Source organism: Sminthopsis crassicaudata, chromosome 4, assembly GCF_048593235.1.
Source record: "Sminthopsis crassicaudata isolate SCR6 chromosome 4, ASM4859323v1, whole genome shotgun sequence".
Taxonomy (NCBI): Eukaryota; Metazoa; Chordata; class Mammalia; order Dasyuromorphia; family Dasyuridae; genus Sminthopsis; species Sminthopsis crassicaudata.
The window spans coordinates 318,295,282-318,319,919 of record NC_133620.1 but is presented as its reverse complement, the minus strand read 5'-3'; the positions used below and the strand labels follow the sequence as shown (position 1 = coordinate 318,319,919).

Below are 24,638 nucleotides of genomic sequence, written 5' to 3'. Positions count from 1 at the left end.
ATTAGAACTGTCTAAAAGTGGTATGGATTTCCTTGAGAAATGGTTGAATTTTTTCTCTTTGCATTTCTTCAAGTAGATGGTCACTGATCACTTACATGTTATCTCATAGCATTCTTTTTATGATTTCACTTCTGACCACTCTCATGTTGTTAGAATGTCCAGAAACTAAATCCTGGAAGAATTTCTGACCCTTGATAAACTGCCAAATTGAGCGTGGCCTCAGTCATCTAGGACATCTAGCTAAGACTCTAATTACACTGCATTCCTGAGCTATCTCCTCACCTACTTTCCATTGCATACACTTGCCTTTTCCCCTACCTTTCTAGTTATTGAACCATAAACAAATTATTCCTAGAATGAATGTCACTCTATTCCTGCTATAGCTCTATTTATCATCCCTATAACTTTCATAACTAAAATATCCTTTCCTGGCCACAATACCCTTTTGTCTTATTTCCCTCCTTAAAGGCAAGGATCGTCTTTGTTTTTTATATTGGTATTTTATATTGGTATATAGCACAGTGCTTGATATGACTTTTTAATTAATTAACTGATTTATTCATTTCTTCAGGAGTCTAACTGCACATACATAAACACAGACACAGACACACAGACACAGACACACACAGAGTATTGCTTGACTTCTAAATGTTTTTGGGAGATGTTGGATGGTGAGAATTTAGAACTAAAAATATAAAAAAAAGGTACCTTTCTGGTTACATATATACTCACACATATAGAACATGTATATATATATATATGTATATATTACATATGCATGTACCTATGCTTCTTTGTGCATTTATACCCACACACACATATCATAGTTTTAAAAAGTTATTTTCAGTTCCAAATTCTCTCCTTTCCTCCAACCCTTCCCCAATCCATTTAGAAAGCAATATATGATATTCATTATACATATGAAGTCATACAAAATTTCTATATTAGTCATGTTGGGAAAAAAAAGATAAGAAAAAGTGAAAAAAATATGCTTCAGTTTGCACTGAGTTGATTCAATCTGTATCTGGAAGGATATAGCATTTTCATCATAAGTCCTTTGGAATTGTCATGGATATTTCTACTCATCAAAGTAGTGAAGTCTTTCACCGTGTTTATCATTACAATATTTTTATTACTATGTATAATGTTTTCTTGATTTTGCTCATTTTACTTTGCATCAGTTCATATAAGTCTTCCCAGGAAAAAGATAAATATTTAGAAAAAATAAATCTTAGAAACCATCTGATCAAATTCCATTCTACAGATGAGGAAATGGGGCTACAGAAATTAAATGATTTGGTCAAAGTCATTATCTCTGTACTTTGTATTATATTTATATTGGGTAGGGATTATATGTGAACAAGTATGGCCGAACTGTTGTCCATTCTAAAATTTACATTGTTTCTTTGCAGGTGGCTACAATCTCAGTTCTCAAATTGACAGGTACATGTCACTCTGTCCCTTTACTTTTGCTTTGTAATTGTCTTTGCTCCAAAGTCAGTACATTTGATTTTTTGTTTACCAGGTTGTTCTGTTTGCTGTTGTTTGAATTCATTTTGCAAGAATGTTCAGCATTCCATGGCTGAGCTATACCTTTTAAAAAAAAAGGTGTTAGTGTCAAAAACTCCATTGAGAAATTTATTGATTAAGAAATATCCCCAAGTGGAACATGGAGGCAGAGTGTGGATTTCTAACCACTGATTATATTTTATGACAATCTGGTGTTTATTCAAAAAGAAATGACAAATAACCAATAATGTGGTGCAATAAACAAACCTGGATAAAAAGTATTAAAGCATGTGCAGGAGCTAAGATATTACACTTTAATGAAAATCTGGTTTCTATGAGAATAAATTAGAAAAAGATCTAAAAGGCTGTTTCCTTTTAGGAAAGGGAGAGGGACACGATAAGAATTTTAAGTCATTGGATCAGCATTCCCTGATGGTCCCAAAGCTGGATTATGCAGAGCATGTCTCTCCCTGGTAAGAGGGCAGAGAATCACAGATGGTACAGAAAATTCTGAGAGACTTAGTTTTTTAGCTCTAAAGATAATGGAGTCAACACTTTTTTTTTTTTTCTGAGGGATGAGGGACATAATATATTTTGGAAGATATTCTAGAGGGGAGGCAGTAGACTGTGTCAGAAGTCTGTGGTCAGAGATTAAGTGTCTGTCTGTTCTTGTCACTGACTAGCACGGAGGAAGGAGTGGAGGGAATAATTCTCCCAGGGTTAGAATTCTAGGTAACCAAAAGGAATGGGGACATCCATTGGGGGGAAGAGAAATGTAATAACATTCTAATTTGTCTTTTGTATCTGATGCTGTGGGACTGAGTATGTTGACAAAGTAAGAATGCCTATGAAGTATGCTTTTCCTCATTACTTGGAGAACTGCAGGACGGGGTCTGGATAGTTCTCCTTTTCTGACTTTGCTTTTATAACTGGAATTATAAATACGCTCTACACTTCCAGAATATGACTGCTACTGATCAAAGTCTAGTTTGAATCAGATGAAACAAGAAAAATAGGAGAACCAAAGGGAGAGGAAATAAGGAGAAGGAAAGAAAGGGGAAAGGCAATGGGAGAACATAGAGAAAGTAAGAGAACACATGAGAGAAACAAAAGACAGCAGACACAGAATCATTAGGGAGATAATGTTATCGAACAAGATTAAAAAAACCCAATAAAATTATTTAACCACATATTTCTGTCCAACAGAATCTTTTAATCAAGCATTCTGGTTCCTTTTCCTCTCTACCCTATTTTTCTTTGAGCTTTCCAGTAAACAAAAATCTAGTTTCAGCTTTTGCTTAGCTTTCCTCTAACCAGAGCTCCCGGAGGCATGTGGGTGTTTGTAATAGTGTTACACGTTTAGGATCATGACACTCCACAGATTTCTAACACCTCTTGGCTTCTACTCAGACAGAAACCAATTACTATTCTGAAGTCTCCCACTGAGACACATCAGTAGAAAGCCAATGAAATTCATATCCTTTAACTCTCTTGCCTGGCTCAAAGAACAGTTTGGGATTCAGGAAAAAGAGGAAAGCTGGAGTCTCCCCAGAGGATTTGTGGGGGAACATCAGTTCCCTATGTGCTTGCTGAGGAAAATATGCTGCATAAGATGAATTTGTGAGTCATGGAAACCAATTCCCAGTTAGTTCTACCATTCTAATATTTGAAGAAGTTCAAGGGGCATGGAAGTAAGAGGTATGACTAAGGTACATGGATATTAGGAATGAAAAAGGCCCAGTTCTTCATATGTACCACTGCCAAGATAGTTAAACATCAAGGTCTGCAGAACTTTTCAAGATTGTTGCTGTTCTTCCTCCTAGTGAGCAATGTTGTTTGTATTAAATGGAGAATGATTTGAGTATGGTTCTGAATTTACTCAACAGACATGTATTATTTTGTTCCTGGGAATTTTAATAAAAACAGAGATGAGTTTGCTCATTTACTCATCTTGTCTCTGTACAGTGCAAATATATTTGAGGATTAACATTCTGTGTTTTTGTATGTCCATGCTGTAGTTGACTGTATATCAGGCAACAGAGATAATCAGCTACATGCATTTTTTATGAGGGCAGTAACCTGCATAATCATCATTTTCATTTGCTATTAAGTGAAAATGGTAATTTTAATGTAACAACAAGAAAAAAATGCTTCACAAGTCACCAACCAACTATAATAGCAGGATTACAATAATAGAACTTTAATCATTCTTCCAGAGAAGGATAATTGGACCCTTCAAAACAATATGTCAGATTATAACCTGGAATTGAAATTAGTTCTTTTGATTCCCAGATCAGTGCTCTGATCTGGGACCATACTGATACAAAACAGGCACATTTCTGTCCCTAATATTGTGGCTGCTTCTATTTTCTCCCCTTTTCAAGAATTTTATCAGAATTAGGGGGAAACCCTGCAGGAAAAGTAGCGAGGAAGGAAGGCCATGTTGCTAAAGTTATTTTCTGACAGACTAAGGCAGAATTTGCAGCCATTATTTGCAATTTGTATATTAGGCCAGAAGGCTCACTCACAAGGACCTTTCATCACATAGCATCAAACAAAAGGAGGACAAAACTTTTCTGGAACATAAAGTATTGTTGTTCTGCAGCAATTTATTAATAGACCACTGAACAATCACAATGGATCCTGCTCACTCTAAATGTATTTGATTTAACCACCAATAAATCAAGAGAACTCTGTCTGAAACAAAGTCAGTAATTCATAAGAGAAATTAATATTGGCATAATTCTGTAGTACATGCTACCAGATCCTTTGCAGGAGATGGCAAGAAGGTGATACCAGACAAAAGAGTGCCAGTTCAGGGTGTGGGTGGGTGGGTGGGTGGGAAGTGTGAGGAAAGAAGGGAGACAGAGGAAGGGAGAGACAAAGAGAGAGGAAAAGGGGAAGAGGGAGAGACAGAGAGGAGGGAGAGAAAAAGAAAGAGGGAGAGAAAAAGAGTGTGTGTGTGTGTGTGTGTGTGTGTGTGTGTGTGTGTGTGTGTGTGTTATGTATCCATTTTGCCTCATAAAGTTGCGCAAGACTGTATTTCTATAAAAGAATGGTAAGTCAGCTGCTAGTGAACCACTGGTACTCTTCAATGTGAAATTATGAAGTAGTAGAGTAAATGAGTACCCCTTTCCTCTCACCTCCTCCTTGGATAGCATGAAAATAATATCCTAGCAGTTTCTCTCAAGCCTTCACCTAACTGTATGTATACTAAATAAGTTTTCATCAGAAATTTTTTTTTGATGCAAAATTTTTTTTTTATTATAGCTTTTTATTGATAGAACATATACATGGGTAATTTTTCAACACTGACCCTTGCAATCACTTTTGTTCCAACTTTTCCCTTCTTTCCTTCCACCTCATTTCCTAGATGGCTGGTAGTCTCATACATGTTAAACATGTTAAAGTACATCTTAAATACAATATGTGTACATATCAGAAATATTTTTTTTTCTGTTTCCCCCTCCACCACTACCACTGGGCAAAAAAGAAATTGAATCTGCTTTCTTTCTGAACTGTTCGAGAAAGGATCAAAGCCTGTATTTTTGGAATATAAAAATAGAGTGACATTAGTTGGGATAATTAATATGATGCTGAAAATTCATAACTAACTGAACGGTTATAAAACAGTCCTGACTTCCCTCAGTCTGTCACTGGCACCAACATTCACTTATCATTAAACCTGAGTCAATTTTGACTACTCTCTTTCAATCAATTCCTCTATCCAGGAGAGCTCTTCTAATTCTGCAAAACCTCTTGAATCTGAACATTCCTCTCCATTCTCACAACCACATCAACTTAGGGCTTCTACTTTGGGTAAGTTACTACTCTTTCCTCCAAGTTTATTTCATTCCGCTTCAGTCTATTTTTGCCAAATGAATCTTTATTATTTGATTTTGTCATTTTTATACAAAAAATTCAAGAATAAATTCAGTTTTTAACTGGCTTTAATTTACACTAAGCCCTACCACATAATTTGCCCCAGTCACACTTCTTTACTTTGTGTCCCCTGAATAATCTCCTTATTTTCCTCTTCAGGTCTTTGCTCCTGGATTACCTTCTGTTAAGAACCATCTTTTGAATTCTTCTGTATTTTAGAAGACTCAGTAAAATGTCATCACGTCTATGAAGCCTTCTCTGACACCCCTCCAGAATTGGAAAATAAATTTTCATTATCTTTGTAGATCAGGCTGTTTTTCCCCCCATCATAATTGCTTGTTTTCTCTCATACTAGACTAAAGTGCCAAGAGGAAAGGATTGTGTAGTATGAAAATAACAACTCAGATTTCTATAGCACTTTAAAGTTGAAAAAGTCCCATTTCTCACAGTGACCTTTGGAGATCAGCTATGAGAAACTAGGTAGAGTAGTGAATAAAGTGCTGATGGGATTCAGGAAGACTGAAGTTCAAATCTTGCCTCAGATTCCTACTAGGTGTGGATCCTTAAATAGCAAGTCACTTAAGGTGTCAGCCTTAACTTCTTTATCTGTAAAATGGGGATAATTATAGCACCTACCTCTTGGAACTGTTTTTAAGCTCAAATAAGATAATTATCTAGGTTGATCCTGCCAGTAGCATATGCTTGTCTCAAAGATTAAGCCATGCATGTCTAAGTATACATGGCCAGTACAGTGAAACTGCAAATGGCTCATTAAATCAGTTATGCTTCCTTTGGTCTTCGCTTCCTCCTACTTGGATAACTGTGGTAATTCTAGAGCTAATACATGCCGACTAGCGCTGAAGTGCTTAAGAAAGTACTTGGCCTAAAGTAAGTATTTAATATTGTTCCTTTTATCCTTTCCTTCTCTTATGAGATAAAAGGGGTGTTTTTATCTTCATTTTACAGATAAGTAAACAGACTCTGAGAGGTTAAATGCCACTCACATAGTTTCTAAATTTCAGAGATGGGACTTAAACCTAAGTATCTTGACCTTAAGTCCACCATGCTGACTTTTAATGATTTTTATACTTCTCTGAGTTTGTTCACCAGTGCATACACTCATGCACACCCACCCACACACTCACACACGACTGACTTTGTACCCAGTAGATCCTTAACAAATGTTGGCTAAAATTAAATTAAAATAGTCCAGTGAAATTTTATGGTTCTGACATCAGAATTTCATGAACTAATAACTTTCAAATTTCCTAATGCATGTATCAGTTACATAAATTAGCTGGTGATAATCCAATAAAAAATTTAACAACAAATGGGAAATACTGAAGTACAGAGTTGTGGGGGAGGCATGAGCAAACAGGTCCATCTAGTCCAAGCTGTAAATGAACAAGAATCTCTTTCCCAACACATCCAAATAAATGGTTATCTAATCTTGGCTTGAAAATTTCCAGTGAAGGAAAAATCTTTAATTCCAGAAACAGCCCATTTAATTTGTGGATCGTTCTAACCATTAGGAAGCCTTTCACATCATAAAGCTTGAATTTGTTGTTTTTTGATTTATGCCCATTTTTCCTAGTTCTGTCTTTAGTAACATAACCTACCTACAAGTTGGGATTGTCACATTCTGATCAGTTTTGTGTATCTGGGAGTGCTCATCCTCTTGGTCACTAGAAGATGCAACCTTAAGAGCTTTTGGAAAAATTTAAACATTTATTAAGAATTTCTGTTGATCTGAACATCAAACTACCTTCAGGCTTGTTGAGTGTTTTGGGGTTTTCTTTTATTTTCTATGAGAGTACTTTTTTTTTTTTTTTAAATTACCAACTAACTGTAGGCTTGGTAGCCAAGTAATACAGTGGATAAAGCACTAGGCCAGAAAGACTCATCTTTCTGAGTTCAAATCTAGATACTTACTAGTTATGTGATCTGGGCAAGTCACTTAGCCCTGTTTGCCTCAGTTTCCACATCTGTAAAATGAGCTGCAGGAGGATATAGCAAACTACTCCACTACCTCTGCCAAGAGAACTCCACCAAATGGCTTCTCAAAGAATCAGAAATGACTGAGAATCTGAAATGACTGAGCAACTATAAACAATTAAGCTTGTAAGCTCACTGAGCATAGGGACTTTGTATATTCCTCAATGTCTAGTGCAGTTTTGCAAATAACAAAGATTTAGTGTTTATTGAACTGAATTTTACATAAAGAGAAGCTTGATCAAAATAAGTTTGTGATATTTCTATGCAATAAAATACATAGAGGTTTTTTATTTGTTTTGGTCAGCTTCCACATGAAAAATAAAAAAAAAATAATTAGATTGATAAGTATCTTGATGAATAGTCAATTCAAGGAAGTACAAACATATTTTTAACGACAGAAAAAAAGCCTTACATATTTCGTGCTTCATTTCTTAACTAGAAAAAAGAAAAATTGTAAAACCCCAAAGTACCCCAAAAGTTATCATTAATAATTGGGAGACAGATATAAGCACATTTTTAACTATAGCCATAAAATCTAGGACTGGCAACAGTAAACTAAAGGTCAGAAACAGATTATTTCCTAAAATGTATCTAACTGAATTTAAAAGAAAAAAAAGTAATATGTTCTTTTAGTTGTAAAGCTGACAAAGCAGCAGTAGATTTTTTTTTACCCCAACCATATTTTCCCTTCTATCATGGATATTAGATTTAATGGCAAAATTAGGACCCCCCAGTAATGGGGATACAGCATTACCTTGAATGTAGGGAGTGATACGTTCATTCTAGTCACATATGATAGGATCAAGACTTATGAGGTCCTGATACATAAGAGTTGGCTAATTTTTCCTAAAAAATTGCTACCTTGGCTAGGATAACTTTTTTAAAGGTTCTACTTGCCACAGGCAAGGCTACTTTTCCTTAAAAGTTTTGAAATCCTTTTTGAAATTTAATTGGTCCAGGGGTCCTAAGTACAAAAGCTACCACATGAGGAATGAGGCACAGCATCATCAGGTTTGACAGGTGCATCAGGATGGCCAACACATGGGCAGAGAAACTGTGCTCAATGAAATCAATGCTCTATCCTGACTTATCTTTTTCATGATAAATATATCACTTTTTAATAGGAGATAGTACTAAGTGTCTCATTTTGTTCCAGTCTTGAACATGTGTCACCAGACCGTCTTGAAGTAGACTTGGCCAACAACATTACAGTTTGGTCACTGAATAGTTGTATTGGACAAGTCACTTAAATTCAAAAACAAACATTTAATAAAATGTAGCTTCAAACATTGTGTGAACTTGAACAAATCATTTAACCTCTGTGTGTCTCATCCACTTAAGAAGGAAATGGCAGACCATTCCAGTATCTTTGCCAAGAAAACCTTATGGAAGTGTAGTCCATGGGGTTACAAAGAGTGGGACATGACTGAGCAACAATAGCTACCTTCCAGCTCTGACCTTTTTTAAAGAAGGACAGAAGAGATTTTCATGAAATGCTAAAGGGTCTCAGATGTGTCATACTGAGCTGACTAGCACTTAGTATATTTAACATTAAATTAACATTTTGGTGTCTCTTCCCTTTTTAAAAAAGAGATAGCTTTTTATAATAGCAGCAACAAATTGTTCTCAAAAATTATTGCTGGGACAGGGACATACAGTACAATAAATGTGCTCCATAACTGGAAGAAAAAAGAAAAAAGGTGGCATGTCTTTTACCAACAGAAAGAGGACTCTTGTGGTTTTTCCTTGTAGCACAAAGCATCACAGAATTGTACCAACCAATTCAAATCCCCTTTATTACTTTAGTACTCTGATAACATTTTTTTACTAAAGAAGAATGTGCCAGCTCCAGAGGCTATTTCATTTGGGGAAATTTCTGATTTTTGAACAGTTCTTCCTTACATTCAGGGTAAGTTTTTCTAGGCAACTTCTTACCCACTTCTCCTAGTTCTTCCCTATAGAATGTAATCTATATAGTAAGCTGAAATGGCCTGTATTTAAATCTCGTTGACACTTGTGTTTCTAAAGATGAGTTTGTAAATGGATGTTTTGGTGAATAAATCTGTCCCTTTTTTAGTGCTGTTGGCATGGATTTATCTCTCTAGGAGAAATTCTAAACTATCAGCTTAGAGATCCCCAACTTAGGATAGCTTTCTGGGCACATTAGAAGTTTGTCATGGGAGAACAGTACAGGGAATATTTGATAAATGACCATATTATCCAATTGCAATATTTCCAAAGTAGTAAAAATAGTAAAACATTCTGTAGAGGGAAAAGGAGGAAGAGTATATCTAAAAAATTGGAAAGATATAGCTAAAAGAATAAACTCTACTGACCAAAACCAGATGAATGTGGGATTTAAAAATGAAACCCTTTACATACTGAATTAGGAAAAAAACAAACAAAAAAACAAAACCATAACAACCCAGTAAAAGTTTAACCAACCAGAAACTCTGAATTGATTTCCAATTGATGAAATTACAATACTTTTAATGTACCTTTGGAGAAACATCTCATTATTACTAATGTGCTCAGAGTTTCTAATTCTATTTATAACAACTTATCTTTGTGAATCAGGATTATTGATCTTCTTCTCAAATCCAAAGAAACAACTGCAGGTTGAACATGATATGCAGGAATCTCCCCCCAAAAACTAAAAATAAAAGTGCTAGTTTACAAAAAACAGAATCAAAGGTCTCACTATTATTGGACTGTGTTCTGATAAACATTTAAAAAATTTAAGATAAAAAATGTTATATACAGAATAATTTTCTTCATGAAAAATTAATCCTTTTATTTTATCTCATGTGCTGCTGCATATTCTTTTCATATTTCTTAAGAATTATGAAAAGGTTTGCTGAAAACCAAGAAATCTAGGAATAAAAAAGTGCTAACCTCTGTCCTAGATAAATTGAGTTTCATCTTGTGAATATGTACTTGTGCTTATCTCACCAAACTATAGCTGTCTTGTGAGGTAGTGTCTGAAAGCTAGCTCATCTAGGCTTACCATAGATGAATTATATTAGAACAAATCTAGCCCTTGTTCCCTAATAAAGCAGGAATTGGTAGATGAATACTAGGGACACATGACTCATTCTGGATTATGCAGTCCATAAAGAGGGGCATTTATCTCCCAATCCAAAAGCCTAATTAGGCCCAATAGCCAGACCATTTAGCATGTACATGACAAAGGTCACCTGTCTTTGCTTTGCACAGAGCTTTGATTACCAGAAATAATACATAAGGTTACATTAGAGGTCTCTGTAGATAATTCTTGATTCTCTATGATAAATTTTGAAGTCCTATGTATGTACAGATTTCTTCTCAAGCTGCTAGCTAATGTGTGCTTAAGAAACACATCAAATTTCAGCCAATTAGAATATATTTCAGGAAGACAAATCTGCTTAAAAACTTACTTAAAAACAAACAAACAAAATGTGACTCATGCTTAATTTTTGGATTATCAATACCAGTGGACTGCAGGGCTTTAAGAGAGTCCATCAATAACTGTTACTTGAAAAAAATATAGATACTTTGGAGCTATAATTTTAATGAGAAGTGAAAGTTAACTAGCAATATTTTTTATCCCTCTTAATATTTACTCATTAGTTGCAAGTGCCTAGATAAAAGGTGAGACACAACTTTAGTCACATTAAAGCTAATCACACTTAGCTTTCAAAACATCAAAGTTAAAAAATTGTCTTCCCAACTATAATACTTAAGATGTTTCAAGAGTCCTCTGTTTCGTTTCTGTTATAATTTAGGCAGTATTGGTTCTCATCAAGAATAAGCTCAGAATTTTACTTCCCCCCTTTTTGAAAGAAATTAATCTACTTGTAATTGAAGAAAGGTTTTCTTTTTAGTTGCTAGCTCTAAATCTTTAACTCTAAAGTTAATTCAAATATCAGCAAGTCGAGACATAATGTGAGGTGGGTGAGATAGTGCTGACCTTGGGATTGAATGCCATTATCTGTACAGTTGACTCAAAGATTTCATTGGGATTGTTTTAAGATCAATTCATTAAGAAAATGGAAAACATTACTGAAAAGATCTGCTCCTCTTCTTACTGAGCAAAAGGAATCTGATAAAAGAGACTTTTAAAATTTTGCTAAAGTACTGACTATGATATTTAGACTTTTTCTCAACAAAACATCATTTACTGATAGTTGAGATAAGGGAAGCTTAGGAAAAAAGAAACAATGACTGATCTAAATAAAATCTGAATTACTGAATTTTGAATCTGGACATAACAGATAGAAATACATACAATATAAATTTTAAACTGACAAAAGGAAACTAAAAGGAAATTCAGTTTTCAGATTCCAAGAAAAGTTATCTGATTGTACAAATATAAGTATATAACATTTATTTTCAGATTGCAGCTGGGGATATTGTTGGGGAAAATGAAAGTTTTTTTTCTTCTTCTAATTTTAGGAAGGAACTTTAAATTGGGTAAAAAGCAAAAATAGTGTGATATGAAGGGACTCATGGCACAGACATTTCTTTTTTTCCTGGGTTTCTATTCCAAGAAGACTGGAGTAAGAGCTCTTCTCCTAGTAAAGTCCAACCACCTCTTGCTTTGTCTTTCTGGGATGTCAACAATCTGAGTTTGTCACATCCATTTCTGAATTTCTGAAGGAGTAATTATGGCAGGAAAAATCTCCTATTACAACTGCTGCAAAATTAGAGCAGAGTGAAAGACAATTTGGAAGGATAATCAAATGTTTTAGAAATTGGCTCCAAAGAAGGTGTTCTTTAAAAAAAAAGTGGCAAAGTCTAATGACCCCAATATGGTCTAAGTGGACTGGCCTAAGGCTGTCCCAATAGTTCATTGCTACTTTCAGTGGTGATGAAGGCGAAACATTTGACATTAGCAAGAACAAGAATGACAAGATTGTGCATTTAGATAAGGCCAGAAGGTAAAAATAATGACACTCTACTCCTAGAGTAGAATATGCATGTATCCCATAGCTAAGAAATAAATGTTAAATCATGCTGGACACAATAGTATCAGTGTAAAATGTATTAATTCTTCTTCTTTTTTTTACTTGAACACCACTCCCACTTTCCCATTCAGTAATGTAACATTATAACTCCCATTGCTTCTCCCTTCCTGACCCCACAGAAATTGAGCATGGCTCTCCTTGATGAATAGGCAGAATGACCAAGCTAAGAGGGAAATGGGAAGCAGATCAGCTGGTACTTTGAGCATGGGATATTTCAAGTACATTCAATCCCAAGTCAATGACTGAATAACATTGGCTCAGAGGGATCAGGTTTTAAATATGACTTTAACAAATTTTAAAATGTAGCTAAAAGATCCACATTTAAAAGTGGCATAAGATAATAATTTTGGGATTAGGGATATACAGAGAAAAAAAGGAAAGGAGCATCCTGAGTATTAAATGAATCTCTTTAGGTTGAGTGACAGCAGGTATTTGCTTACTTGGGAATCTGAGAGGAACAGAATAGGACCAGGAATTTACTGCAAATCAACAAGACCAGTTACCTTCATTACTGGCTGGGCAAAATATTTGGCACTCCAGTCACAGAATCCTGTCTGCATTGTGGCTGAAATGAAACTTTTGTGTCCAACAGTGTCATCTGCATCATCAGTGGTCTTCCAAGAGGAGAGAAAGAAAGCATAAAGACATAATTATCAATCTGACATCCAAGAAAACCATTACTATGTGTTTCTTTCTATTATTTTATGGTTCATTTCTCTGATTAAAAATTCTGATATTCCTGAATCTGACTGTAATTTCTTATTATTATATCTTTTCCCCTGCCTCATCTCCCATAAATCCATTCTTTGCCCTTATTAATGCCTTTAATCCATTCACCCCTTGGTAGGTTAAAAGGCCATTATCCTTCTTCTGATCATTTCCCTCTATTCTTGAATCCCTTGGTCACATTACCATACATCCCTTGCCAAACCTCAGCCCTGAATTATTCTCACCTAATTCCTAAACTACTATTCACATGCTGCACAATAGAGCTGATGGAAATCACACAACTTCTTCTGATGGAATACATTGTACATGTATGTTGTTCAGCTCCATCTGGCCCTCACTGTGGTAAGGAAATCCTCTGAATTTTCTCTAATTGTTTCTCAATTTCACTTTTCACAAAGGCTATTTTAAACTTTTTCTTCTCTCCTCAAACCCGAATATCTCTAACCTCCTTCTAACCTCTGTAACTGAGGACCTGTCCTTTTCATTTATTGAGAACATTGAATATATCTCAGATAAGCTTCCTCTTCATTTCAAAATACTGTGACATGATCCTCAATTCTCTTGCCTTTCCTTCAGGCTCTAGCAAAGAATACCACCCTTTCCATGTACCCTTGATTATATATTCTTTCTTACCTGAAACTGATTTCTCCAAGGTTCTCTAGACTATCAAATCTGATGGCTTTTTCTTAATCTTAATTGTTCTTGATCTACTTGGTGTATCTGACAGTGCAGACTTCCTTCTCTTCCTAGATATGTTCTCTTTTCTCAATTATCACAATTCTATTTTCCTTGTTATCATTACACTTATATGACTGCTTTTTTCTCAGTCTGTGTTGCTGATTCATAATCCATATCATTACCCTGTCTGTGGTTTCTTCTAATAATCTATCCTAGGCTCACTACTTCTCTTTTTCTTAACTCTCTCTTACTGAACTCACAGATTTCCATGGTTTAATTATCAGCTCTATGCAGGTAACTCAAAGATTCTCTCTGCCCAGCTCTCTTCTATAAGCTTTAACTGAACAACAATAATTGCCTATCACACATTTCACACTATGTGTCAGAGAGACATTTCATTAAGTCCAAAACTGAACTCTTTACTAATTTTCCCAAACTTTCCCTTCTTTCAGTCTCCCAGGTTCACAACCTAAACATTTTCCTTACCTACTCCTTCTTCCTCACCTTCTTTTCCACCCATCTATTCATTTCATCTTCAGTGACCAAATCCCTTCCACATCCCTTCTAGTCCTCTGACCCTTTCTTTAATTCACATAATTACTCTGTTAGTTCAGACCCTTCACATACTTAGATGACTGGAACTGTTTCAAGTCTCTGTATATCAGGCCATTTTCCACTCTTCTGTCAAGTGATTTTTCTTAGGTATGAGGTGCTGACTATGTGATTCCTCTACTCAATCAACTCCAGTAGTTTCCTATCACTTCTTACCCTTTCTTTCTAGTATTAGTAAACATCACTGTCCTCTCACATGATATGATCTATCCAAACTAACTTTCCTCTCTGTTTGAACTACCTTTTACTTATTCTTTATATTTAATCTGTTTCTATGCATATACATGCTGGTTGCTACTACATTAAAACATAAGCTTCTTGTGAGTACAGATTGTTTGCTTTATTATATGTATATCCCCAGTAACTAACACATTGCCTGGAACATAGTATTGCTTAATAAATATTTATTGATTCTCTAATAATAAGCAACTAGAGTTGGAAAATACACAAGAGAGGATTTAAAAAAAGGACAATTTTTTCAGGTATTTTTTGAAACTCAATTATGGCAGCAATGTTAGGGATGTGTTTGTGTTGGAACAAACAAACAAAATGTCTGTTGCTACTCATGCCAAAATTGGAGTCTAGAAATGTTAGCCAACGATAAACACAAACACAAGCTTACATCTGGCTTGATTTCTTGATCAGCAGCTGCCATTATGTCAGGTTTTATCCTCAGGACAGCTGAGCCTCATACTTGGTGCTATTTGGCAATCTACTACTGAGCAACCTAGGCATTGAATAGTAGGGGTATTTTTAGTTAGGAACAAGGTATAGTTGCTGCATGACATTTGTAAAATTTTGTCCACCACCTGCCAGCATCATGCCTAGCTGGTATGATAACCACTTTTTAATCTACTGAACACAATGATTCTCTCCACAGTTGTTTTCCTTCTCCCCCTTTCATTATGGACTCTGCTAACTCCTACACTGTTCAGAGATACAGAACGCATCGCACATATATGACCATGCTATAGCCTCATTCAATTTACATAGATGCATTTGCTATAGCCTGAAATCTCATTAGTCCCAGTAATCTTGGCATAGGAAGCCAGAAAAAGATCACACATATTTGTCAGGAATCATTTTATGATCATGTAATAGATAATAGATATGATCTTGACATGTTCTCACCATGTGAATTAAAACATGAAGCTGTTTTCTCAGAATGTCTTTTGAAGTGTGTTGAAAAGGAAATAGCATCAGTTTATGCAAAGCAATTGAATGTTTAAAAAGAAAAACTATGCAGATTAAATGATTCTATTCAATGTAGTTAAAATTGTGCCATCAAGTGTTGTAAAATAATATTTCTTCACAAAGAAGAAAAATCATTTTTACTATTTGGTTTACTTTATGGAAGTTATTAAGAAGAGAGCTGGACTAGTGGCAGCAGGCAGCATTAAGATAAATGCATAGTGCAATATAATAGTCATAAAGGATATGATACTTCAAACAATAGGGCAGATATGTATGCATGCAAAAGACAAAGAAAGGAAGGGGTAATCTGACTAAATGGACAAAGCAACAGAAAAGACTTGGATGAATTGTAGGAAATGTTAGATACAAACTGAGTGACATGAAGTTACTTATATCCTGATGCCCTTCTTTTAAAACTTGAGAAAGAGGGACATCAGTCCTTGATTATGAACTAATTAGAATGGATCTAAATGATTCACAGTAAAACAATGAGACCTAAGAAGGTTTTGGCAAATAGTAAAGGTGATTGTTGATTGTTGTTTTTTACCTGATCTGGGCCCTTGTCAAACATTTTTCGTGTCCTGGGGAATTGGTGGGAGTGAGGTGTATACTGTACGCCCATGGCACCCACATTAGCTGGTCTTCCTGATGGGATGTCCCGACTGCCTGGCTGTTTAGTCACATCATTAGTCAGGCTTGAGCTGCTGGTACTGGATGTTGGAGGAGAGCCTCTGCCAGAGGGTGAAATGTAAGAAATGAATATGATGTCTTACATCATTTTACAAAAAAACATTTTACTTAAAAATAAAAGCTTTCATTATCCCTCACCTAGATCTGATAGAGAATCTAATCTTAGTTTAGCTTCTTGTCTCTAAGCATATACTCTCTTAAATTGTTGAATGTTACTATGTAGTGTGACAACTTAATTCCTTTCCCAACTAAATCTTTTTCATAGAAAATTAGTCTATCAATATGTAGGTAAAGAGCAACCAAATTAAAAGCCAAATGAATCACTTCTTTTTTTTTTATTAGTAAGAAATACAGAATAATTTATGATGTTTTATCTGCATTTGTCATTCAATTAAATTGCTCCATGAAATACAGAACTATCATAGGGAAGTCTTGCCATAAGATTTCTAACTGGGGGTGTTTTTTTTTGTTTGTTTGTTTGTTTGTTTTTTACAATTTTATAGGAACACGAAGGACACATTCTATTATCATACTATGTGCAAACAATGAACTAACCTCAACTTGGAGAAGACCTCTGGGAATGAGGAAAATGTATTGGTGGGAGAGAGAGGAAGGAGATGGGGAAGAAATAGATATAGTATAAAAAGAGATCACCAGAAAGAGAGGAAATACTAAAAAAAAAAAATAAATTAAGGGAGTGAAAGGCTCTAAATCAGTAAAACAACTTACCCTACTTGGTGAATGTGCATGCCCTTGTTAGTAGGGCTAGCTGGGGCAGACTGAGTAAGAGAAGAAGTGTCAAGGATGCGCTGAGGACGGGCATTAACAGTGGCCTGTAGAAAAAAGGAACAAGCAGCATGAAAGGCTAATCAAACAATCTGCAAATATTTATTAAGAGCTTTCTAAGTGCCAGGCACAAATATAATGAACCTTTCCTCCCAAGGAGTAAACTTACATTCTAATGGAGGAGATAACAAGGATAAGCAGAGGGACTAAGATAGGGATTGGACCTATGATTCCATTAGTCAAGGAAACTTCCTATACCTACCAATTCAGGTTGGTACCTTCTTGGTACTTTCAGTCTTTCAGAGTTTCCTGAGGAATTTGAAGGTTAAATGAATAGCCCAGGCTGATGCAGCATATGAAGGTATATCCAGAATAAATAGAGGGATAAATATAAATTAATACATAATTATTAAATACCATGTAGTTTGGGAAGAAAGGCACTAACAGTTTAGGGAATCAGAGAAGATTTCATATTGGAGGTGGTGCCTGAGCTGTGGCTTGAAAGAAGAGAGGGAAAGAAGAGTACAAGATCATTGGCTCCATTATATATCTCTACAATTACAAACTAATAAGCATTTTTAAAAAAGAATTTTGTATCTAATAATACATGAGCTGTTCACAAGATGCAATTCTTGATTTTAACTTACTTTATTATTTTCAAATTCTAAACCAATCTGATTTAACAAATATTTATTAAATGCATATTCTGTGCAAGGTCAAGTACTAAATACTCTATACTAAGTGCTGGGGATACAAAGACAAAAGGAAAAGCAGTCCCTGTTCTTACAATTTACTAATTTTTCAGCTGGGATCCAATAAGTTTTAATAATAGCAATTATTAGAAAATATATATACTATATATGCTATTTTATATACTATAACATACTATTTTAGTTTAGACTTTTCATCACCTCTTGCTTGAACTACTGCAATGGCCTTCTAAGGAACCTTCCACTGCTCTCCTTTCTGAATTCTATCTTTGAAAATAATATTCCCAGACACTGTTACATTGTTGGTGGAATTGTGAATACATCCAGCCATTCTGGAGAACAATTTGCTCAAAGAGTTATCAAATTGTGCATAACCTTTGATGTAGCAGTGTTACTACTGGGCTTATATCCCAAAGAGATCTTAAAGAAGGGAAAGGGACCCGTATGTGCAAGAATGTTTGTGGCAGCTCTTTTTGTAGTGGCCAGTAACTGGAAACTACGTAGATGTCCATTAATTGGAGAATGGTTGAATAAATTGTGGCATATAAATATTATGGAATATTATTGTTCTGTAAGAAATGACCAGCAGGATATTTTCAGAAAGGCCTGGAGAGACTTACATGAACTGGTACTGAATGAAATAAGCAGGACCAGGAGATCATTATATACTTTAACAACAATACTATATGATGATCAATTCTGATGAACGAGGCCCTCTCCAACAATGAGATGAACCAAATCAGTTCCAATAGAGCAGTAATGAACTGAACCAGCTACACCCAGTGAAAAGAACTCTGGGAAATAAGTGTGAACCACTACATAGAATTTCCAATCCCTCTAATTTTGTCCGCCTGCATTTTTTATTTCCTTCACAGGCTAATTGTATACTATTTCAAAGTCTGATTCTTCTTGTGCAGCAAAACAACTGTTTGGACATGTATACATATAGTGTATTTAACATATACTTTGACATATTTAACATGTATTGGTCTACCTGCCATCTGGGGGAGGGGTAGGGGGAAGGAGGGGAAAAAGTAGAACAAAAGATTTTGCTATTGTCAATGCTGAAAAATTATCCATGCATATATCTTGTAAATAAAGAGCTATAATAAAAAAAAGAAAATAATATTCCCAGGACAAAGGCTGAAATATGTCACTGCCCTACACATGTGCACGCGCGCAAGCACACCCACACACACCCACACCCACCCACACCCACACCCACACCCACACACACACACTGGTGGTTTTCTATTGCCTTTGGAATAAAACTCAAACACCTTATCCTAGAATATGAATTTTCTACCATTTGGCTCCTCCCTATCTTTCCTACCTTTCATTCATGATTTCACTCTCTTATTCCTGAACTTGGTTTCAAACCAGTAGTAAATGCTCTTTCTTTTCACAAACTACTTTTGCATTTACTTATTTGTGCATATGTAAGTTTCCAGAGATTGTTTTGTTCTTGATTGGGTATCTCCTTCACTCAGCACACACAGCACCTTGTACATCCTAGGTATTTGATAAATATGTTGAATTGGAAAAATAAAGTTACAAAATAGTGAAAAAATGAAACAAAGTAAAAATTGCAAGGCTGGAGGGAAGAGTTTTAACTTCTGGAGCAATAATGAGCTGTTTCTTCCCAAATGCAGCAAAAAGTATGTCATATGTCCTATCACATATACAAGCATGTGTTATAATTATTTATTTTGTAGTACATGTCTTTGTCCATCCTCTTTTCTCCCTCTACCTATGTGGAGGTGTATTAGAGATTGGAATAGACACTAATTATGAGACTATTATAATGACCTAGCCTAAGGTAGTAGCGTTGGGGGATGCTGGGGAGGTAGAATTGATGAGTTAGGACTGGATAAGGAGAGTAAGGTTAAGGCAGAATTGAGAATATTTTTGAGATTGAGAAACTAGGTGACTAAAAGAATGGTGGTACCTACAAAAGAAATAGAAATACCTGAATATAGAATAAGAATAAGAGAATATAATGGAAAGCATTGAGGGCAAAGCTCTGTTTATGCACCCACAGTCCACTGGAACACATTGTAAAAGGAAGTAGCTGTGTTTAAAGCTACTTTCTATCCTTACCTTTCCCAGGGCTATACTCCCTTTAAGGAAAGTGGTTTGTCTGAGGCAAATACTCAACTTTCATTTCTCCTCTTTTTTTTCCCCTCCCTCAGATGCCTGAGCTCTTACATCACTTTTGCCTTCAGACAAATCCTCTTGAATCCAGTGGTTCTCTATATGCTCTGAAGAACAAAGCTGGGCACTTGAGTTGTCCTGCAAATATATTACTTGCCTCTGTTCTTGTTTAAAGCCATATGAGTACTATATCTTTTGCTCCTTCCTGAAAATATAGTTCTTTTATGAATTATTTTGACTTTTCTGTGAATGGGAAAAAGTTGACTATGGCACAGAAATAATTATTTGGGAATACAAAAGACGATATATATTGGAAATAGTACCTAGAACTGTAATTAAATCAAAAATTCAATACATGGGACCCATGTCCCAAGCTAGACCTCTGCCATTAAAGTTGGTTTATATTCATTTTGTTCCTGAAAGAGATTTATAAAATCCTTGGAGAATTTGAGTTAAGGCAAACAACTATGATAAAGAGTTTTTTTTACTGGTTTTTTTTTTTTCTTGAAGAGAAAAAAGAATTCATCTTGAACTGCAAAATAAGCTCTCGTGTCTCAGTTCCGTGACTTAGTGAGAAAACACTTGTTCATCTTAAAATAATCTATTTCATGCCACAGAATTTTTTCTTTCTGTATCTTTCTTCATTAAAAATATATTTTTTGCCTATAATGCCGGAAATAGCTTAAAAGAAAAAAAAACAAAACAAACCTCTGAATACCTGCCCCAGGTTGAAATAGTATAGACCAGTAATTACTTATAAATGTTCTGATCTGAATATGTGCAATATGTAACTAGGGAAGTAACTGGAAGGGTAATTAAGCCCCAGGACTTTTGAAGGAGCACATTGATAGAATCATCCTGGGAAGCTGTTTCATTAATGAGTCATACCCATGAAGTTCTACTTAAAGAATCTAAGGCTTTCTATAATTGTATCCAACTGTGTTGCCATTAGCATTTGGAAAAAACTAGAGAAGACAATCATTTTCATTTTTGTTTTTATTTTATCTATTTTGTGGACTCAAAATGTTTTCATCAGATTTACCTTAATGCTGAACATTATGAATGATGGGAAAATAGTCAATATTATAAAACTTCCTTCTTCTGGAGCTTGCAGGATTCAAAATTCCAATACAGAAAAAAAAATCTATGCCAATTTAAGACTTGACATTCAGGAGGGCAGGACTTCTTTGTTTTAGAATTTAGTACAGATTTTAAAACTTGAAGTCTGCTTTAAGGTTTACAAATGGTAGGGAAATAATAAACAAACAGGACTGTTTATTGGCAAGTGGATTGCTTTTATTTTTAAAACATAAATTTTGCAAAGATTTTTTTTAAAAAAATAATCAGCCAGCACAGTTTTAAGGGAGAAGCTCAGATCCACTCTGGATACCCAAAGTCATTAAATTTCAAGGACTCTCATGACACCTGCTTTTAAGAAACAATGTCAGATTAAAAAAAAAAAAAACACCACCACCCAAACCAAAACATTTATTTAACAAAACCTTTAACTGGAAACTTCCTATATATCTCTATGTCTTCATGAATATATAACTCATCTTTCAAGAAATCTAATATTTCATTCATAAGTGTCAATTAGCAGTTAGGAACTTTGGAAAGGCAATCAGGTCCATAGATTTAAAAAGCAAGACAAATAGAAAATTCTTCATTTAAATAGCATCAGAGCTTACAGGATTCAGTTTAGCAAACATTTATTAAGTCTACTTGCTGTGTACAGAACACTAAGTTAGTCAGAACTGGAGAGAAAACAAAATTAAGGTAAGACAAGGTCCCTGGCTCACAGGACATAGCATATACACAAAATACTACAACAGAAAAACAATATACGAGAGAGGTACAAAAATGCTATTTTGGCAGTAAGGTTGCTATGGCCACAAATGAAATAAGATTCTTTAATATTGTAAATAAAAGTCTTTTCCTCTGTAGAATGTAAGCTCCTTGAAGACAGAGACTTTTAATTTTTGTCCTTGTATCCTAGGTTGTTAACATAGTGAGAGACACAGAGACACTAAATAAATGTGTATAGAACTGAATCCTTGCCATAAGCCTGGAAACCAGGATTTAACAAAACAACTTTTTTTTTTTTTTTCTGGCACTGAAATGAAGTTTATAATAGATTTTTATTATTAAATCTATCCAATATGAGTACTTTTGAATCAAATTTCTTCTGTTTGTTTTTTTCTTAAGTATGTAAGTTGCTTGACCATCTCATGCCCCTCTCCCAAAGTCTGAAGAGAAACAGATTTCAGATAAAGGGGAGAAGTTTAAACTAAGAAACTGTCATTTCATCTCACATTGATCATTTGGGATTAATTTTTGACTGCTCTTCTCCACACTTTCAAGAAAATGGTTGAAGACTGAGAGGAATATTTTGTCGTTGAACTGAAAAACTTCACCAAAATTCAGCAACCTTAATTACTTAGGGAATATAAAAACTCCAACAATTACTGCCTTATACAGTGACTCACTACCCAACTTCTCAGACACTCAAGAGATGATCCCATTCTTAATGTGCCATTCCATTCTACTCTGTGGATTCATCAGCCCCCACAAAATCTATAATGAAGTCCCAACAAAAAAAAATGAGTGGGAGATACTAGGTTCTTAACTCACTTTTCTACTTCAGGGCTTCCCAACATCACTAAGGAGTAGGATTTCAGTCTTGGGTGAATGGATTTTTGTTTTTTCCTGGCTTTTCTTATAGCAGTATCTTTTCTGGATCTTTACTATTATTTCAGAAAGTAAACTATAATAATTTTGCTTTTTAACTTATCTGAAACTACACACTTTAATGACTTCTTCTGATTGATCTGACAATCACAGACTGACAAGTAATTCTTTACTGGTTCAACTAACATTTATTACTTTTTACTTAAAGTAGTGATATCAACCTCAAACAAAAACAGGGCAACTAAACTACATATAAGAATTCCTACAGGCTACATATTGACTCAGAAAATCACAAATTAACATATTTTTGTTTCATCATATTTGTATTTATTTTATGAAATATTTTCTAGTTACATTTTAATCTTTCCATGATGGGAGTGTCAAGCTTTGTGTGTGAAACCTCTGACTTACATGTAATTTGGCACAGAGGACAGCAATTAGGTCTCAGAGCCACTAAAATTAGGTTTTATGCCTGTGACATATATTGCTTGTGTGATCCTACAGAAATCACTTAACTTTTCAGTGCTCTAGATAATTCCTTAATATTTGAAGTTTCAGAGAAGGTGGTAAACTTCATGACAGAAGAAGTTACTTCATTTGGGAGTTTCCTATACCAATGAAATCACAGATTCAATAAGGCTATGCAAGGATCAATATTGAAAAATTATCTGTGCATATGTTTTGAAAATAAAAAGCTTTAATAATAAAAAAATAAATAAATTTTAAAAATAAAACGAAAATTTTTAGCATTTTCTTTTTCACCAATTATATGTAAAATTATTTAAACATTCATTTTTAAAACTTTGAGTTACAAATTTTCTCTCTCCTACCTTTCCTTCCCCACTCTTTTCATTGAGAAGGCAAGCAATTTGATATAGGTTATACATGTATAATCATATAAAACCTATTTCCATAAGTTATATTGTGAAAGGAAATACTAAAAAAAAACTCTATAGATATTAAATACTATGACATTACAGTGGCATAGTAGAAAAAGTGCCAGATGAGAAATCAGTAGACCTTAATATGAACCTTAGTTCAGATATTCATTGGTTACTGATGATGAACAAGTCAGTTATTTTCTTTTAAACCCTATTTTCATCTGTGAAATAAATATATTATTAAATGTTACCTCACAGAGTTGTAGGATTTCTGAACCTTAAAAAAAAGGATTCAGTCAATCAATATTTATTATGTACTATGTGCTGGGCACTGTTCTAGGTACTGGAGATAAAATACAAAGAATAAAGCTAGTTCTTCTCACAAGAGTTTCTATAAAAATAAAGTTTTTTTTTAAGTAAAAAAAAAAGAAATAAATCACAGTTCAGTTCTTATTCCTTTCTTTTAGATTAGAAATATTTAACTATTATTTTTATTTTAGGGAAGATCTAAGGTGAAATATCTATTTCAAGAAAGAAACATGAATAAGGAGGAACTTTCCAGGAGATATTTTCAGCTTCTAGAACTTAGTAGACTAGATGCTCCCTGAACCTAAACAGATAAGGACTTATCTATGACATTTTCTCTTTGCTTTTGCTTTTCTATATATGCTTTATCCTGGGTTTAGCCATCTTAATAAATGGCACCATTGAGTTCTTTTAGTATTTTGTGGCTATCAGTGAAGTACTAAATTGTAATCCATACTTTTCCCTATGTAATAAGCTGATTTCCCTTTCTGATCATATATGTCCTTGTGGGCGCCTTGTTTTTCTTGTCTCCCACAAATCTTTATGGCTATAACTTACTTATACTAACACTTAAACATCCCATTTTAATTTGGGGTCATTTGCAACTTTTTTTTTCTTCCAACATCATGAATTCCAAGAATGACAGCCATTAAAAGAATATGGTAGTATTGAAGGGATGCCCACCTATTGGAGAATGGCTGTGAATAAATTATGGTATATGAATATTATGGAATATTATTCTTTTATAAGAAATGACCAGCAGGATGATTTTGGAGAAACTTGGAGAGACTTACATGAACTGATGCTGAGTGACATGA

At 34.6% G+C, this 24,638-nt stretch overlaps 1 protein-coding gene across 5 annotated transcripts in view; it reads right to left on the bottom strand.

Annotated features, from left to right (window-relative positions):
- Positions 1–24,638, bottom strand: part of RPTOR (regulatory associated protein of MTOR complex 1) — a 500,255-nt gene that overhangs the window by 75,407 nt on the left and 400,210 nt on the right. For all 5 annotated transcript variants that reach the window (XM_074260362.1, XM_074260363.1, XM_074260364.1 and 2 more), the window contains 3 exons: positions 17,025–17,128; positions 16,153–16,336; positions 12,896–13,006 (listed from right to left, as the gene is read on the bottom strand). In XM_074260362.1, coding sequence (XP_074116463.1) covers positions 12,896–13,006; positions 16,153–16,336; positions 17,025–17,128 — 399 coding nt within the window. The remainder of the gene's footprint in view (positions 1–12,895; positions 13,007–16,152; positions 16,337–17,024; positions 17,129–24,638) is intronic.